This window comes from Onychostruthus taczanowskii, unplaced genomic scaffold, assembly GCF_017590055.1.
Source record: "Onychostruthus taczanowskii isolate IOZ18803 unplaced genomic scaffold, ASM1759005v1 scaffold219, whole genome shotgun sequence".
Lineage (NCBI taxonomy): Eukaryota > Metazoa > Chordata > Aves > Passeriformes > Passeridae > Onychostruthus > Onychostruthus taczanowskii.
Window position 1 is genome coordinate 153345 of NW_024499451.1, and position 20220 is coordinate 173564.

Genomic DNA, 20220 nt, shown 5'->3' on the forward strand with positions numbered 1-20220 from the left:
AGACCATTTCAGCAAATGCTTCATTAGTGTATAATAGAAAAGAACCAATCAACCAATCAAACAACTAGCCAAAAAATCAAAAAAAAAGATAATTTCCAGACTTTCCAATGAAAAAGAGATGATGTTTGTAGGCTTGCTATGTAATCATCCCTACCAAAGATTACATGGCTGAGTAGAATTACTAGAGTACTGCTCTTCAGAACCTGTGTCACAGCTCTATAAATTTCACATTAGGGGAATTCTATCTCTAAAATGCATCTTGAAAGTCCAGCTTCATTGCAAGTTTTCTAAAGTAAGTATATGAATAAGTATTCATTTTTACATTTATCAGAAACCTAATAAGAACATAATTCAATGGATGCCCTAAGGTTACTCAGTCACAGACTGGATGGAGCGATGCAAAATAGCAACGAAGCACTAAGAGCTGTAAGAATTCACAGCTTCATGCTCTTAATTGCACCAAAAAATTATTAGAAAGTAGCCAGATATCTATTTGTACAAAATCTTGCTCACTGCACACACAATATATGTGCCATTAGTTAGTTTTCTTATACAAGTCAGGAAAAGACCTCTTGCATATCTGATTATTTTACTAATATTAGCTTTATTTTCAATTTGTTTTTGCATGTTTATGTCAAAGCACAACATAAAACTTCCTAGAAATACTGTTATAAAATAGAGAGAATAGAATACTTTGGGAAGAGATATAATCTCAAAATTTTTCCTGTTAGCTTTTTCACTGCCTAAGGAAAGTAAATAAAAAAACCCTGTGTGTCTAGCAGCACTATAAAAAAAAGAATGAAGAAGAGGAAGAGAAAATTTGCTGTAATCTTATCATGCCGCAAACAGTGACCTGTGGTGTTGAATTGTTGACATTGCCCTCAATTGTAGGTTTGTGTCATACACGTTGTCTGTGAAACTACAAGAAAAATAACTTTTATAATGAATATTTTACAACAATATGCTGTACTAGACATGGTCCAATTCTAATGTGTCACAGTGTACAAAGTAGTCTTATCTCCATTGTGAATTTCATAAATGTGGGGATATTCTTTATGAAACTCCTGCTTCAAGAAGACAAATCCAGATCCAAGTTGCAGGGTTGTCCTGGTGGTAGACAATTGTTCACAATGGCTGTAGTTCTCAGGACCACAAATGGCAAGAATACTCAGTCTTTTGAACCAGAAGAGTAACTTCACAGGGTGCATTGTGTTGTCATGGCAAACCAGAATCCTTGTAGATACTTAAATCATAATTAAGATGGTACCATCTGAATAGAGTTTCTTCAATTGCTACACACCTTGAAGGAGAAACAAAAAAAATGTTTTTGGCTTTGTCTCTATTATGTTGTAAGAGTAAGCAATATTGATAATCTCTTGGTGAAGGAACAGAATATATCTTTAAAGTCTTTTGATAGATTCAAAGGCACTTTGTTTCCAAACATGCTGGATAGGTCAGTTAATGTTCATATGCTACTGACATTGCTGTTCTTCCTCTTCCAATGTTTTTAATTGAAACATGTGAAGAGCACACTCCCAAAGTGAGCTACTGGACCTATTTTAGTTAATGAAAAAATTTTAATTGACCTTTGTAGAACCTAGTTTTCCCTTATAAAGTGTGTCCTTTATTTACAAGTTTAGGAAATTTGAATATGAGATGACTTTATGATGGCAAAGCTTCTGATGGCAAATAATATATGCAGACTGTGTAGCTGCAGCATCAAAGCTATGAAAATTTAACATAAGTAATCAACATAATTTTATTTTTTGAGACAGAAGATATATTTTGGTTTTAGCCCAGGAAATCCTTAATTGGGTACTTAATTTCATACATGTGACTCTTCTATTGGCTTGGAACAACTCCTATACATAGACTTAAATACATAATTCGTATTCTTAGGGATTTTAACTGTATGATGATAGTCCTACCCTTATTACTATGTGATTCTTCAATCACCTGTGAATGATCTATACCTGATATTTTGTGAACATTTAATGTGTTTCATGTATTGCATGTATTTTGTGAATATATTGAATGAAACTAATTTTTTTTTTTGTAGAGCTAGTGAAAGATTTGTGCATACAAAAAACCTACTTTAATAACAAGCAAAGTCCCTTTCTATGAACTTCCAATACTAAGATTATTATAGCTGTATTTACCCTATTAGACACTAGCTGTTTGGATGATAAAATGATTAACAGTGAAAGAGGACAATATTAAGCTTCCATGTAAAAGGTTTGGCATAAGGATAACAGTGTCTGTTGGTGGGTTAACTCTACAAAAGGTTTAGGATTTTAGCATTGCAAAATCAGAATGATGCCATCACAGCGAAGGCTGTCTTTCACTTACATTTCTTGGATATAGCTTACCAAGATGTCATGATCCAATCAGTGAGAAATGCCCCTGTCCCAATTAAAGTGCAAACAAAACCATATACTGAAGTCAACAACACAGATTTTATTTAACAATCATTGTGAGGTAGAAAGAAAGAAGTAGAAAAGGCAGAGGGGAAAGAGAGATATAAAGTGGAAGATAATTGCCACCTGTGAATCCAGCAGCGTCCCTCCAGTCCTTGATCACCCTGTGCTTCTTGGTGGTGGGGTTCTTAATGTCTTTCAAAATTTTTCACTTACTTATTATGTGTTCATTTAAGCAAACAAAGGAATGCTTATTGGCTACACTATTCTCTTATTCTATTGGTCACATGATTACCTCTCTTCTAATGATAGGAAGTTCATGTCCTTAGTTTTTCTCTTTTGAGTTGGTGGGATTATTGGGTTGGTGGGTTGTGTGTCAGTGCTCATGATCTTCCCCTGCAGGTATTACCTTTTATCCAGATGGAGACGATTTCAGAGCAGTTGCTGGGCTGGCTTTCCTTGAGGCCCAAAAATTCTGCATTCTTTGTGATCATTTTCAATGATAGATTCTTCTCTCCAAGATTTGTTAACCTCCCCCATGAGATAACACTCAGACAATAGCACCACCTTTATCTTATCTCAGGCTCCTGATGTGGTGGCTTAATTTACTGTCCAAATTCCAGGCATGCACAGAGGTCTCTTCAGAGGGGCTTTGGTGATTATGGATGCGATCCATACCATAGCTTGGGGTGAGCTTTGTTTTACTGGTGATAAGCATATGAGCAGTTGCTCCTTGCAGAGCTTACCGCAGTGTGAAATTTTTTCTGGATGCATGGTCCAGGATGTACTACCCCAATCTCACCTCCACCAGGCCTAGAGTTAGTGCCATCCTGTCACTCCGTTCTGTGCTTATCTCATCTCATGGCAAAGTCCTTCTCCTTAACAGTGACCTTAACAGTGTTCGAGACAGACAACTGTGTTCTTTAAGGCATTGCACAAGATACAACCAATGAAGTGCTGCTTGATTTAATGTGTTTTTGGGCTTCAGAGGGTTTTGTCACAAGACGCATGAAATTAGTACTCTGTTTCTAAGCCAGACTGTTGAATGCCTTTGCCTTATCAAGTTTAAGAGTCCAGTTTAGTAGTCTGATATTGTACTGGATTATAAATATACAACTATATCTTTATGAAAAGTATATTCTGCCTCTAAAGATTCTTGTACTAAACTTCTGTAATTGTTCTTTTATCCATGAATGTCAGTGAGATTATAGAAGAGGTTACACTTACAGCTCAATGAAAGAAAAGATAGGCGCTTGGTTTGAAATCACGATAGCTAAGTGGACAACTATGCAGTTTACTCCGAGGGTGTTTCTTTTTCATTTATCCTACTGTGTTCTGCAGGTTAATAATGAGTGTCAATCTATGGGAAACAATATATGTGATAGCCTATTCTACTGAAGTGGTACAAATTTTCTCTGATGTCACTTCTGAAATTTCTGGGCAAAAGTGCATTTGTAATGCATGGATAGACATTCCTTTGCATGTCTTATCGTGTATTGACTTTGATGGGTTGCAGCTTCTGTTATTTACATGTCACTGAAAAATATGGTATTTTAACACAACATTACACCTTTTAATGTGTTGATGCTAAGTAGAAGGCAATTCATGGTAAATAAGCATGCAACCTTATGTGCAAATCCCTTTCACAGCAAAAAAAAAAGCAGAAGAAAAATAAAACCACAGCCATTAATCAAATAATAATTCAGTCTGGGACATGTTGTCCTCTTCTTTCAACTGGAGGTTTAACTGCCAGAGAGAAAAAGAAGCAGTGGACTTCTACAATGTTATCTGAAATAATTCTATAAAAAAAATTATGAAGATAAATGGTGCGGTTTGTCAAAGAAAAATGACAAGAATGATTAAACATAAGTACCACAATAAGTCTGTCCAGGTAGCTAGACTATTAAACATGGCTATTTTTTAAAAATGGAACTTGCATAAAGCTTATATAGTGATTGATTCAAAGTTGCATCATAAAGGAAAATAGTAAAAATCAATGTCAAGCAAAAATGAATGATAACTTAAAAATCATATGGGAGCCATGCTTGTTTGAAAATGAAATGTTGCAAAAGGTTCAAAAATCCATCAGGACATTTTGAAATTATACTTTTGACTTCAGGAACTCTGAACCTCTATTATGTTTTTGAAAGATAAACTTAATTTTGTAGTCATTTGTATAAGATAGTTTCAGTAAACCCCCCTGAAAATATTTCTCAAGATGATAAGATTCTGCAGCTTATGAGGCCATAACTACAAAAAAAAAAAGAAACAGCAAGCAAATAAAACCCACAAAACCCCAAAGCAAACAAGAAACCTACATGCCACAAAAAAACCCCAACAACAACAAAAAAAATCTACACTGCAAAAAAACAAAGCAAAACAAAACAAAACAACCACAAACCAGGATAAAACAAAACAAAAAAAACCCAAGAAAAATCCCACAAAAAACAACCATCAAAAAGACCCTAAAGAAACTAGCTCTGTCACAGCACCATGCTGTGAACATGAGGATTTTAAATAGCAAGAGTCAAATTAAGATGAAAGTCTGGCAGTATTGCAATAAAAAGGAGCTGGGATAGATAATATATAAATAAAAAAACAGGTTTGAATTATTAATAATTAAAAATAATTTTCAAGGATTCATAATGTATTTTATTCCTTTATCATTTTTCATATTTTATCTTTTGTGTGTGTTCTGCTCAACTTGGAAGTGGTAAATGTGTTTGGTATGAGGTTTTTTCCTATATTCTAAGGCACCTTCAGGTAAAGCCAAGGAAAGTTTTTTGCTACTATTTTTCTGTATCATGATCTATAGAGTTTGATTGTGATGCTGACTAATGATTAGAACCTCAGAAATACAATTTCTATTCTCTAATACTTTTTTTGTTAACATTTATACTCCTTTGACCTTTACTTTAACTAGCTGCATGGTTTTATGAACACAGGTAGAGTGCATAATTGATTCACTACACAGAGAATTCTATTCGAGACATTAATTTCTTTAACAGGTATATTTTACATTTGTACTTAATCTTCATTGCATTTAATGTTTATTACATAAAAATAGAATTCCTTTGAAAATTATTTCAGTAAAAATATCTAGTGTTCTTATTATATATTCAGTTTGCAGTATAGAAGATGTGTTTTTAAAGATCTTTGAAAAATATTGGACCTAATTATCTGTTGGCTTAGATTGGTAGTTTCATTTTCTAATCATGTGCTAGTAATGTACTCTAAGTACTCTAGAGTTATAGTGAAGGGAATCTTTGTAATTTTGATATGGGCTATCAAATCTGATTTTGAGAATGGCAACTTATTAGTTATAAAAATTGTCTTTTGTTACCTCAGAACCAACTGATTTTCTGGTTCCAGACCTGTCATTTAAACCTGTAGGGTTTTAAAGAATAAAAATTTCATCCAATCCCCTGATGCTGTTAGAAAGGTGATGAACAATCTGGGGGGTAGGGAATTCTGAATTACTTTTTTAATAAAATGATGACTAACAGACAAGGCTGGAAAATTGTTGAGTAAAAAAAAAAAAGAATTCTTATCTTTCTAAGAGCTTTTAGGGGAATAAAAATGGTTGATGAATGAAATGTCTTCTTGTATTTGCAAAAAGTAACTAAAATAAACCACCACTTCTTTCTAGCTAAGTAACCTGAAACAACTCACATTTGTGGATGTGTCAGCAAACAAGTTCCATTCTATTCCAATTTGTGTTCTCCGGATGTCTAATTTGCAGTGGTTGGATATTAGCAGCAACAGCCTGAAAGATCTCCCAGAAGACATAGACAGGTAGTTTATGTTTTAATTCAATGACAGATATAGGAACTCTTAAGTGAATTTAGAAAGTAAAATCTTCCAAGGGACACTGTTGATGGAAAGTTACATTTGGAAATGTATCAGGTATTTTTGCATGCAAATATTTCTGTTATTGCTGGACTGCGTCTGAGAACAAAAGCTAATTTTACTAGCTCATCGACGGCGGTCAGTTAACAAAACATATTTTTTTGCTGCTTTCATAATAATTTGTTATTTTATCTAGACATTGGTTTTTTGGGAAGTTTACTGGATGTATTCTGTTTCAGTTCCAGCACAGGGAACTCACTGTATGGAATTGGCAGCAGTAACTCTCTGGAGGGTAGATGGGGAGAAGAAGGTGAACTAAAGCATACTTAAGTTACTCAAAGAGCCTGATAAACTTTATTAGTAAAGAAGAAAAATATTGGTAAAATTTAAAAACCCCCTTGAAAATCCTCCCCTTCTACTCTGAAGTAAATACAAACATGTGCACTCATTCTCCCAGTTTAGATAACCACTTTGAGTTAGTTTATAAAAAATCATTCTGATCCCTTTGATGGGACTTGCTGCCTGAGAAAGCACTTTTTTATCCCTGAGCTTAACTATTCACTCTAGAGTGCTGCGGCAACTTGGTTTATGAAACTTTACTTAGCCTTAAGTAAAAAAAAAACCCAAACATATTAACTAAAGTTTATTAAAAAAACTTTTTAAAGTTTTTTTAAACTTTTTAAAAAGTTTATTAAAAAATATTCAAGATTATTTATTTATCTGGATAAATCTATTTATCCAGATAAATAAATCTAAATTTATCTGGATAAATTTATTTATCTGAATAGAAATCCCTGAGGCAGAATAAACTTCACAGAAAACTCATTCACTTCTAACTTTCACAAGGCCTTTTTTTTGCTGGGTAAAAAGACTTTTCTGGGACATGGTGTAATCACAGATTATTCTGACAGCAGCACTGGTTTTAACTTGTGTTAGTAATTCACAACAAAAAACAGAAGCTTGCTGGTTTTTTCCCAGGGGATCTGACCAGAGACTTAACTAACTTCAAAGAGTTCCTAAGAGGATATTTTTCTTTTAAGGAAGGATACCCTCTCAACTTGTAGAACTTTTTTCCCCTGTAACCTATATTCCCTTAGCTTCAAATTATTCCCTTTTCACATTTTTTCTTCTCCATTTTGTACTGAGCTGTCAGATTTGATGCTAGAATATCATAATCATACAAAAAAAAAAAAAGTTTTTTTTTGTTTGACTTTGGGCTCATGTGCATTCAGAAGACTAAAAAATGTCAAGATAACCCAGACATCAGTAAACTAATACTCTCATTCAGACTCATGATTTCAATGCCTCTGGTATCAAAGAACCTCTGTGAATTATCATTGTCTGTAATATCATTACGATAGTCTGTAATTAATAAAGATGAGTTGACAGTAAACTGAAGCCTTACTTAATATTTTCACCTGAATTCAAACAAACCGCATGGGCCTGATAAGCATAGCCTGCCAACAGTGTCTTAGGATTGGACCCTTACAGTCAAATAAGACAAATTTGTTTCATCAATTTGCTATGCTCTTTGTCTTCTACCTAATATAAGGAATAAAGGCACAGACACAAATTTCTATTGCATTAGGAAAAGCCAGGGAAAATAAAACAGAAGTTCCTCACAAAACACTGTCATTAAATTGATTTCATTGGGACAACTTGCAAGAACTTTTTGACGAGGAGCTGGTCTTTCTCTTGTTCCTCACAGTATTAATTACTAGTGAAAAACAATAGATGGAGATGTACTGCCTACCACAGACATACCTAATTCATAGAAACCAGCATAAGAACAAAAGTGTGACCTGGTGGCCTGTATTTTTCATTAGTTGCAGGACGCACATGGTGAGGCTTTATATCATGCTCTGTCCACATTTTCTGTATGAAAACACAGTCAATTTTGTAACCTTTTATCCTGAGCTTGCTTCTGATTACTTGTCAGAGGTATGCTATTAATATGATAATGCTGACCCAGTACTGAAGATTTCCATTAAAGTTGATTAAATTTTGTGAAAGTAGTGTTTGAGTGACTTTTTAAGACAAAGATATTGCATGCAACTGCTCTTATTATACACAAGATCAAGTCAGTATTACTATCTTGGCTAGATGTTGCTGTTTGAAATAAATAATTTATGTCATCTCTATCTTTGACATCTTTACAGGTTAGATGAATTGCAGACCCTCCTCCTACAGAAAAACAAGTTGACTTATCTTCCACGAGCTCTTGTCAATATGCCAAAGCTCAGTTTGCTAGTTGTCAGTGGTGATGACCTGGTTGAGATACCCACAGCCATCTGTGAGTCAACCACAGGTTTAAAGTAAGTAAAAGAGAGAGAGAAAGGGAAATAATCTTAAGAAAATAAGGTAAGATACACCCAGAAGAAATGCTTTCACCAGCATGTTTCTAGAAATTCTGACCTAATTTATATCAGAGTGATAAAGGAGGCACTGAGAAGATTGGAAATTACAGAGCATCTGCAGTTTCATGATTTTCATCTACCAGTTACCCACATTGTCCATCTCTATGTCTAAACTGCTATTCCTGGGTAGACTGGGTCATAGCAGCTCTAGCTCTGGAGTTGCAAAACCATGCTTCAGAGTGGGACCAGTAGCCTGGAATCTAGCTGCTGATAACTTCCGTGATGACAAAAGCATCTTGCTTGGAGAGGGAGACATGGCTAGGAAAATGTTAGGTAAGGTCACAGTAGTTCTTTGCTGTAAAATACCACCTTACTGCTGCATGCAGGATAAGACTAAAAGAACTAAATTGTAGTCTGCAGTTACAGAGATATTGCATTTCTGCTGGCAATGTTCATGTTTTTGATTATGGAACCATTTCAGATTCTATACTGGGTCTGGCTCAGAGTAGAGTTAGCTGTGGATGGAATTACCTTTCCTCTCTTAGAGCTATTCCTTGCACTGGTAGCTAGAAATGTGTTGATAACACATCAGTGTTTTTAGCAGTTGCTAACAGTGGTGGCACGTCATCAAGACTGTCTCTCCAGCCGTTCCCTAAGAAAGCACTGTAGGCTGAAGGTGAGCCAGAGGCTGGGAGGGGACACAGCCAGGACAGCTGGGGACACCAGCCAGAACAGTTGACTTCAATTGGCCAGATGGATGTTTTCATACCATGTGGTGTCATACTCAGTATATAAAGCCAAAAGAAAGAAGAGGGGTGGTGGATCATGTGTTATTGAAATTTTGTCTTCCAAAGAAACCAGCTACATATACTGAGTCTCTGCTTCCTAGGAAGTGGCTAAACATTACCTGTTGAAAAGTAAAGAGTAATTTTTTTGCTTTGCTTTTCTTTTCTTTTCTTCTATGCATAGGTTTTACTTTTTTCATTAAGCTTATCTAAAATTTTTTCATTTGCTATTCTCCCTTGCATAGTTGAAGAGAGGGGCAGAGAGAGGTGTTTGGTGGGTACCTGGGCCAAAGAAGTCAGCTGATCACAAACTTCCAGCAATTCATCAGAATTTTAGAAAACCATATGATTTCTTGGAAAATTGGTTCTTTTGAAAATAACAACTCTTAAAATTTTTTTGTTTCTTGGACTGAAAATCAGAGATTTTCAGAATACTGTGCACTTATTTGCACATGATATAAGTTGTTTATTTAGACCCTTAGTTTTTCACCTGGAAAATGTACTTTTATAATATTTTCAATTTCAAAGTAATGCATGCCCTGTCATATATTGTAATAGATGAGTAATGCAATAACCAAAAAATGGAGGCACATATTGCAGCTAAAAGATTCTGGCAAAATTCCAGATTGCTAGGCAATATTGTTAGGATGAAGTTCACATTGCTCATTAACAGATGGGGAAATTACAGTGTAGTTGGTCAGAAGCTCCGTAATAAAGAGCTACACCTGTTATTACAAAGAACAATTTACGTAGATAGATGGAAAAAAGATAAACCTGATCATTTTTATATGGAAAGTGGATTACAGAGAAAGTTCCTTTTGAAATCTGTATTTCTATAGTAGATGTATCTTAATGCCATCATGCAAAATTGAGATAATGTTCTTTACATTTCTGCTTCTGGCTCTGGTAACAATTTCTAAACTGTCATTCATGATGGCCAGTGATGTTCAGCTGCCTGCACGTACATTTGTGTGTTAATCTCTGTCTAGATTTGTAAGTCTCAAGGACAGTCCGGTTGAAACTATTGTATGTGAAGACACTGAAGAAATTATAGAAAATGAACGTGAACATGAGCAAGTTGAGAAAGAGTTTATGAAAGCATACCTTGAAGACCTAAGGGAAAGGGGTATGTGTAAATTTGCAGTAAGCTTTCTGCTATCTTGAATATAAATGCAGACAGATATTATGACCATTCATTTTTAAGAGGACAAATAATACACCCTTAAACTCCAGTTGTCTTTTATGGTATTAAATAAGACTAATCGTGAAATGCCAAATCTGCTTTGTTAAAAGTTTGGATCCTAATGAAGACCCTTGATATTGAAAAAATGTATACAAAATTAATTGTGTTGGTATATGCCTTAACCTCAATTGATTGATGGTGTAGACAAAGAATATTCTCATTCTCTGGATTTACTTACTTCTCTTGGGATTAGTATTAGTGATTTTGAATTCCTAAAGAAGTGCTTCTCCTCCTCAAAAAGATCAGTATATATATGAAAGCCTCATCATATTGGTAGAATATTCTTTGACAATATTATCTGTTTCAGGTTACTAACTATTTAACCACTGTACAATTATAGTAAAATACCTGCTTTTATCTTTATTACATAGCACCCACAACTTTACATATTTCTTCCTGTTGCTGTTCTATATTTACTGTCATTGAGAAATCTTTGTTCTCTTGAGTGTTCTTTAATAAGATTTGTTAGGAAAAAAGGGAAAGTTTCCTGTGAGACAGGGTACTCCATAGGCTTATTTTAATTCTTTTAATATTTTGTGTGCAGAAAGGACTTTTTGTGGAATAAATCTTGCAGTAGATTTTCATTGTGTTTAAGTGGTCTATATAGTCGTCCTAAAAAACCTGTTAAAAGAGAAATATAAAGAAAAGGTGTGACTTCACAATACATTTCTTGTTCTCATGCTGGATTTCTGTTCCTTAACATCTATAAGTTGTGGATATGAATTCATTCTGTCTATTTCTAAATTAAAGTCTGCTATAAAAGTGCTGGATTTTGATAATGGTAACACTGGTGGTTAAAATGGAGAGAACAATGCAATGGGGGAAAAACTTAGGTCATAATTTGGCTTTAGAGACAGCCATAAAATATGTAGTGATGGAGTTGTGTCTACAGTCTTAGGAAAGGTAGAGGTCTTACTGGCTGCCTGAAACCTGCATTTGACCCTACTGAAAACAGGCCAGGTTTATGCTCTTGTGGGGCAAAGCTGCTCAGAGATGCAGTTCTCTTCCTTCCTAGACAGAACTTACTTCACTGTTTTTTTAAGAAGAGTTTGGATCATCAATCACTTTTGTATTTCCTTCTTCTGAACTTTTGCGCTATAGATAATGCCAATACCTGCTTTTGAAAAACAGACTGTAGAAGGAATAGCTTCTATAAAATATGAACTTGCAGAATCTCTGAAGGACAGCACAGAGATAATTTGCAGAGTACCTTTGAAACAAGACCAAACCCAGCTGTTTCTAGCTAATGGCTTCATTTATTTGTGCTGGATTACATAGCTAAAGTCTGAGAATTATTTCTTTTTTCTCTTTTTGCAGAGTCTACTCCTTCTTACACTACAAAAGTAATGCTCAGTCTTCAGCTCTGAAGATTAAAAATCTCTAGATCTCTACTGAATATCTGAATAACTCTGTTTATATTCACCTGAATAGTAAACACATGAAAATATAGATGGCCAGAATGACATCAAAATCATATTGAATTATTTATTTGTTTCTGTAGGCTTTTCAAGTAACTACAGATAAAACAAGGAGTGGTAGAACCTTCACAAGATGCTGTTTCACATTTTAAGTCAACATGTTTATTTTCAAGTTCACAGCAACAGCCACTAATTTGCATGTAGACCTGCTGAAAGTAAATGTTCATTGTAACTAAGTATACACAGGCATAGCTGAAGAAAGAAGACATTCAATGTTGTAGCTAAAACAGTGAAATGCAAAATGTGATCTTAGGAAGAGATTTGATTTTATAAAAGGGGATAAACTGATTTAGAAAATGAATGTGATCTGTTGTTAAGACCAAATACACATTTAGGTATTTACGATATTGAAATTAGAACACACCCATAGTTTGCTTTTCTGCAAGAAAATTATTCTTGGAATTTTCAGTTTAGATAAGTTTCAACAATGTTACATATAAAGCTGTAGCACTTCTTTTATTAAAGCATATTTTAAGCTCTAACCTGTTTGCAAAATCAAGTACCAATGTGATTGAGATTTCTGCACTAAGCAGTCTTGTAGTATAGTTGTGTACTACGTAAGATTTTAAGGCACTTAGTTGTGTCAGCTAATACCATCAGTAAAATGATGATACAGGTATTATATTAATGGTTTCAGATCACAGGATTTTGTGGACATTTGTTGGAATTTTCCAAGTAGAGTAAGAAAGAGTTTGCTAGTAAAACATTATTTTGCTTGCTATTTAATTATCTGTTTATATACAATTATTTAAGTGTACTTTGAGTAGAGTTTCAGAAACCTAGTTTTACATGTATTTTTTATTTAATAAAACAATCTTTTTAATCTAAAAAACTTGAGACTTTGAGAATTGAGAATCAAATTAGACTCAAATTACAGAATTTAAATGGTCCTAAACTTATGAGTGCAGTTAAGTGAGACAATATTTACATCTTTTCTTTTTGTTATGGGTGATCTATTTTCAGTTTTATGCAGTAGAATGTCACTTAAGTAGCCATATTTAAGAAAAAAAAAAGCAATGAAGGATATAATCCTCAGGCTTCCATATATAAAAAGAACTTTAGATGTTTTCTTTTCAACATTCTAGCATTCAAACTTTTAAAAGAAAAAAAACATTTTAAAGAGTGGGTGTGTTATTTCCTCTTGCAGTCTTCTTTATATTACTATCAAAATGAAACTCATTCAAAATTGTCTGTATGTGTTAATGCAGATTTTAAGCATGTTCTGATCCAGGGGGAAGTTAAAATATTAGAAAAATTGGCATATCTGAAGCAGAATAATAGAAGACTTTTTTTTTTTTTACCATTAAGGACAAATTGAAATAGGATAAAATAGTGTCAAATTCGTCTGTGTGAATTAGGCTATGTGAAACTATCCTACCGCACTTTCTTTTATTGAGATTATAAATTTATTTTATTGATACTGATGCAATAAACTTCTGTAAGACATCTGTTCTGATATTGGTTGAAATTCTATTTCTAGAAGTCTCTCATAGTCTAATATGATTCACTGAAAATTATAGGAATGGAAATCACAAAGGCTGTGTTTATAGAATGGAGCTGCAACTACAAAAAACTAGGGATACAAACACAGATAACAAAACAAAAGTGACAGTGCGAATTCTACACTCAGCAGTATTGGATACATAAACAGAAAATACATGAATAGAGAAGTCGTATTAGTCCTTAGCATTGCCGCTAATCTTACTCAAAAGTTTTTTTGCTGTTCACAGATAAGAGTGCTAAAAATAATTTGGAGACAGAAACAAAAAATTAGCATAAATAAAATCCATGCATTTTTAAGTTCATTGAACAGCATTGTTCACCAGTCCATTTGCTTGTCAATATTTTACATGCAAGACCACTGTCTAGAAGCTGGACGTTTTAATGCAGCAGGCAAACATAAGGCAGAAGACTAAAACTTGAATTCACATTGAATTAGAAATAAAAGGTCTGTTTTTCCATAAAAGTAACCATGAGATTATTTATAAAACACAAATTATCAATCACCAGCAATATTTATGTTCAGGTTAATATGTTCCTAAAAAAAAATCAGTAACAATTAAGTCATGGAAAATGCAAATGCAGGGGGTCCAAATAGTATTCTCCAACTTGACTTCAGACTCCTTTCAATCCAAATTTCATGGAATCACAGATTGATTTCAGTTGGAAGGGACATTCAAAGGTCATCTATCCCAATCGCTCTCTCACACACAGGGACATTTTTCATTAGATCAGGTTTTTCAAAGCCCCATCCAAGCTGACTGGGAATATTTCCCTTGATGGGCCACCCAAAACATCCAGTGACTCACCAATGTTGTCATAGAGAATTTCTTCCTCAGATCCAATTTAAAACTAAAGCTACCCTATTTCAGTTTCTTACTGAAACTTATCCTTTGTCCTGTCACTTAAAATCCTGCTAAAAATGTCTTTCTCTAATGTTCTCATAAGCTTATTTATATTGAATAGCTGCAATAAGACTTCTTTTCTCCAGGCTGAACAACCTCAACTCTCTCCACCTTTCCTCAAAGGAGAGGTATTTCAGCTCTTTCGTCAAAGAAAAGGGGTTTCAGGATTTTTGTATCCCTCTTCTGGATCTACTCTAACAGGGTACTCTAACATCTTTCGTTTGCTGAGAATGATGCAGTACTTCAGGTGGAGTCACAGAAGAGAAAAATAGAGACTCACCTCCCTCAACCTGCTGGCCTTGCTCCTTTTGTTGCAGGATAGGACTGGTTTTCTGGGCTGCAAGAACACATAACTAGCTCATGGTCTATTCTACATTCATTAGTATCTCCAAGTCCTCCACAGGGCTGAAAGCTTTTATTCCTACCTCTTCTAGGACATTACATCCTGAAATGTTATCCATAGATATGATTTTTTTTTTGTCACTGTTGTTAACAGTAACTGTTGAGAAATACATTTGTTTTAAGGGGAAGATGGAGTACGATGGTCCCCGTTACACTTAAGATGTGCAGTGGGTAATGCCAGCTGCCACCTGTTACTGAAATACCTAATTTCAGCATTATTCCATTTGAGTCATACTTCCATGTGCTTTGCATATTTATCATATGATGTTAAATATAACTTTATCAGAGTCCTCCAATGTAGTAAAAACAATATGTATATCAAAAGGTACCTAATTTTGAATTAGATCTAATTGTACTGCTTTTCTAACTGTTTTACTAGCAATTATACTTTAAACTATTATCTTTCATTAGGAAACAATACTACCAAAGAGAATTCTGTTATCGGCATGTTTAATACTTTTTCAATTTTTGAAAGTGAATAATTTTATGAATGACAGCCATTTTTTGTGCAATGAAAATTTCTGTTATTTACAAGCTTCTGATGTCAGGTACTTAGATACATTAAGGAAAACAACGTGCTTTTTCTTCTGCACTGCATTTTCTACATCTGCCAAACACTACACCTCCTAAAACCCAACACCTTGTTCTACTTTACAGGTAACTGCTATTTCAAAGCAGCAAAACTGGGAGGAATTGAAATGTGTCTTCTAGAATACTCATGGGCTCAATGTGCAAAAATAAATCAGAAAATCATATTTGATTTTGCTTCTTTTTATTATTCTGTATTGTGGCCTTGTTTCTAAGGATAGCCAGGAAGACAAACTTATAAGGATAGCAAATAACCTCATATTTAATTAATGAATGTCTAGGAATAACATAGTCTTACATCAGATATTGGCTTAGTTTACAGTTAACACTGTACAATACATTCTTTTTTTTTTTTTCTTTCTCCTCTTGAGCATTTATGAAACATCAGAATTGATTTACTGTGTTTACTTTCCGCAATGGAAGCACCTAGCAAAATGAAAAATTGAATGGCTTTTTCTTGAGGAGGTAGGCTCTAGGTCCTGGTTTGTGCAAGATTTCATAGAATCATAGAATGGCATGGGTTGGAAAAGACCTTGTAGATCACCTAGTTTCACCTCCTTCTGCCATGGGAAGGGACAATTTTCACATGATGTGGTTGCTTAAAGCTCTAGCCAGCCTGACTCTGAACACTTTCTCTGAACATAATTTCTCTGTTCCAGTGACTCATCATACTCAGAGTAAAGAATTTCTTCTAATGTTTAATTTAATTCTAATATAAATTTTGAAATGGTTCCCCATTTGACCTAAAACCATCAGACTGCATAAAAAATAGCTTTACCTCTTTTTTTAAGTCCTGTTAATATAGTGCAAGTTTGCCATAAGATTTCACCAAAGTCTCCAGGCTGCAGAAACCCAGCAGTGTCAGCCTGTCTTCATAGAAGACAACCCTCTGCTTGTGTTTATGGCCCTCCCTACAGGTCCACATCTTTGTTGTGCTGAAGACCACAGAGCTGGATGCAGCATTCCATATGGGGTCTCACAAGGGCAGGGCAGAGGGAGAAAATCACCTCCTCCAACCTGTCAGACATGCTGAGTTTGATGCAGCTCAAGACACAACTGGTTTTTCTAGGCCATTAGTTCACACTATTTACTCATGTGCAGTATTTCATTCACCACAACTCTCAAGTCATCATCAGGATTGCTCTCAATGACTTCTCCATCAGTGTTCACATCTGGGATTGCCCTGACCCAGGTGCACCACCTTGCACTTTGCCCTGTTGACTCTCATGAGGTTCTCACGGGCACATTTCTCAAGATCGTCTTGGTCCTTCTGGATGGCATCTCATTCTTCAGGTGTATCAACAATTCCACTCAGCTTTGTTTCATCTGCATGCTTGCTGAGGCAGAACTTGGCCTCACTGTGTAATTGAGACAGACATTGAGGAGCACTGGTCCCAGCACAGAGCCCTGAGGAACACCACTAGTCATCAGTTCACCTGGAAATTGACTTCAATTCTGTGGATGTGTCTGTCCAGCAAACTGTTACCTACTAAGCAGTCCACCCTTCAAATTCATGTCCAATTCAAAGACAGTTGGTCTTCATTTGGAGATAAGGATGTTGTGTGGAACAGTGTCAGAGAAGTCTAGATAGATGACATTGGTCAGTCTTTGTCAACCACTGCAGTTACTCCATCACAAAAAGCCACCGGTTTGGTCAGGTAAAATTTGCCCTTAGTGTTGTGGTTATAGAAAAAAAGGGATGTAGTTTCTGGGGCTGTTTAACTCCATACTACCCACATAATTGTGGGGCCTTGGTTCGGCTGGGGCAGAAGCAGAAGGGTTGTCATCTTTATCTTAAGGACTTGAGGGCTTGAGGGAGGGGGTGTGGAGTTTGCAGGGTCAGCCCAGCTCATCCAACCCTTCTCTACTATTGGCAGTCCTTGTGCTGGCTGCCTCAGATCACTTCCTTGTCTTTCATGTGCCTTAAAATATTTTTGAGGAGGATCTGCTGCATGATCTTCTGAGGCACAGAAGTGAGACTCCCCAGTCTGCGTTCTCTGTATCTTCTTTTCTCCCCTTTTTAAAAATAGGAGTGATGTTTCCTTCTTTCCAAGCACTGGAGATTTCACCTGGTCGCTTTGACTCTTCACATAGGATGGAAAAGTGCTTGGCAACAGCATGATCACTCAGGACCCCAGATGCATGTCATCAGGTCCTGTAAACTTGTGATTATTCAGCTTCACCAAGTGATCTCAAACCTGCTTTTCACTGACAGTAGGAGAGAACTCACTCCCCCATCCCACCTAGATGTTCGGGGACTTAAGAGATATGGGATGTCTGGTGATGGCAGAAGGTTGAAGCAAAGAGCTTTTTGAGTATTACATCCTTTTCCATACCTGTTGATATCAGATTTCCCTTCTCATCTACCAGAGATGGGAGTACACTCTCCTTGGAATTTATTTTCTGGCCTACGTAGATATAGTCCCTTCTGCACTGGAGTTCTCTTCACCTTTTTGGAGAATCCTTCCCTAATTCCTTGCTCATGATTTACAGGTATTTCCTTGCTGTTTCCTGGAAGTGCTGTCGTTTCCTTCTTCCTCTCCGACACTTGGAAATATATCCCTTTCCCTTGCTGAGTATGGTTTAAAGCTCTGTCAAAAAGTCCAGCCAGTTCCTTCCTAGAACATGCTCATCTCACCCAGTCAGGTGAGCCCCATTGACTGTCTGCTGTTTCTTAAGGGTGCAACCTAGATCATAGAAGCCAAAACCCTGAGCATGGTACCAGCCATGCAGTCAACCATTCCCTTGATCCATTAATCTTCTTTCTGGGTCCCCAGTCTCCAGCTAGGGGTTTAGAGGAGAACGCTACCCATGGTTCTGACCCTTTCAACATCTCTCTGAAGGATGTGAAGCCTCTTTTGATGTTTTGCAAACTCTTTGTTGCAGCCTAATTTGGCCCTGTGTAGAAGAGTAGGAGTGCATGGTAGTCCTCTGGTTTTACGAGGTGTGACAGCCTCTTTGTGACTGGGAATGTGAGCCCCCAGTAGACAGTAAACCTCTCTAGAGAGGTCCAGATGGCAAATGGGTACTTCAGCAGCCCTCAGTGAGAAGTCAGCAATTACTAGGAATGTTCATGCTTTTTTGGTGTCACTTTCTGCACAGATTAGCTCCTGCTTCATAATGGATGGGAGGAGGATGGAAAGTAAAGGCTTTCCTGATTTTGAGACCTCATTTGAACTGGTCCTCATAAATAGAACTGTAACTCAGCAGAACTCTGATTCTTTACTTCTAGAGTAACTACTGTACATTGAGCAATTCAGGAAGAGTCTCCTCTCTTTTCAATAGCTGAATCTGCTACTTGGGCTGATTCCAGCTGTGACTACATTCTCTACTACAGCTTGCTCTCTTCTTCACTTCATTGGTCCATTAACAGCTCTGGTATTGCTGAGTGTAAATAGGCAATTTGCATGGTGTTTTCATTATCTGCTGACTGTCATTAATATGAAAGGATCATTACCGTCTCTTACTACTCGCTGAAACTTTCTGTTTTCTTGCCAGCTGCACTATAACTACTCAAGGTTCAGCAAAATCTTAGTAAAGATGCATTTTATATATTTTTATATCTAAAATGCAATTGTATCTTAAACATATTGCCTTAGCTCTGTTCAGAGCTTCTATTTTTCACTAATGCTTCCAGTCTTTTCCTAAAATCAACAGTGACATTTATAAAGTAATTAAATTAGCTGTCAAATCCTGGTGAATAGATTTATAAAGAAGAATATCATCTTAGAGAACTGAAAATCAGTTCTAGTCTATACAAGAGCAATATTTGAGTTCAAATTTGCATATACAACATAGCATTTTCTTTTTCATTTGTTACATAGGTTCAGACAATTTGTAGCACAGTCTGCCTTTGAGCCTGTTTATTATGTAATGACATAAAATAATACATTTGCAAAACCCAATTTGTTATACTGTAGGGCTCTAAATTGATAAAATATTATTCAGTGTTTTATTCTTATTAAATGTTTGCTGATTTCAAAACTGTGGTATCTACACAACTTTCTGTCAAGATAAATATTTGAAAATAAGTTGATCCCAAGCTTGTGGTGCTGCCTGGCCCCAGAGAAGTATGCCAGGTCATCTGTTTGCTCCGAAAGCATTCAGAGAAGGTGAGTTCAGTGGTCACATATTGGCCACTTTAGGAACCACTACTGGCAACACTTGACAAAAACAGCCAACTAAAGGAGATTAAGCCATTATTTAAAAAAAAGAAAAGCTGTTATTTAAGAAAAAAAAAAAAGTAAGTGGTTTTGTTTTTACATTTTAAAGACATCAGTATTGCCAAGTTTACTTTCACTATAGATAAGGAAGCTATCTGTAAAAGGGCATGTTGGCATATCATGGTACATCATGATTCACGAATGAAGGTATAAAGAAAGCAATAGTATTTTAATTGCATTGAAGTGATCTTTGATGACACCTTGATATGGATAAAGATATATATCTGCTTTTATTCTATAAGTATGCCTTGTATATGTTAGAAAGTCGTCCTATAGAAAAACTTCTGCTCAGAAGATGTCCCAGGTTCCTTTTCCCCTTTGGACCAGCTGAAGAATATATTTTATTAAGCCAAAATACTTAGCGCTTTCAGTTTCAGAATAACAGAAAAAGACTTCAGGATTCTGTTTCCCCTCCCTTCCCCTCCCTTCCCCTCCCTTCCCTTCCCCTCCCTTCCCCTCCCTTAAATCTACTG

General features: G+C 35.7%; 1 protein-coding gene across 4 annotated transcripts in view; it reads left to right on the plus strand.

Annotated features, from left to right (window-relative positions):
* Nucleotides 1–20220, plus strand: part of LRRC2 (leucine rich repeat containing 2) — a 120230-nt gene that overhangs the window by 60144 nt on the left and 39866 nt on the right. For 2 of the 4 annotated variants that reach the window (XM_041404691.1, XM_041404690.1), the window contains exons 6-8: nucleotides 6067–6212; nucleotides 8426–8581; nucleotides 10398–10534. In XM_041404691.1, coding sequence (XP_041260625.1) covers nucleotides 6067–6212; nucleotides 8426–8581; nucleotides 10398–10534 — 439 coding nt within the window. Of the gene's footprint in view, nucleotides 1–6066; nucleotides 6213–8425; nucleotides 8582–10397; nucleotides 10535–11968; nucleotides 13575–20220 lie in introns of those variants that run through there. The other 2 variants (XM_041404692.1, XM_041404693.1) reach the window with 2 other exon arrangements.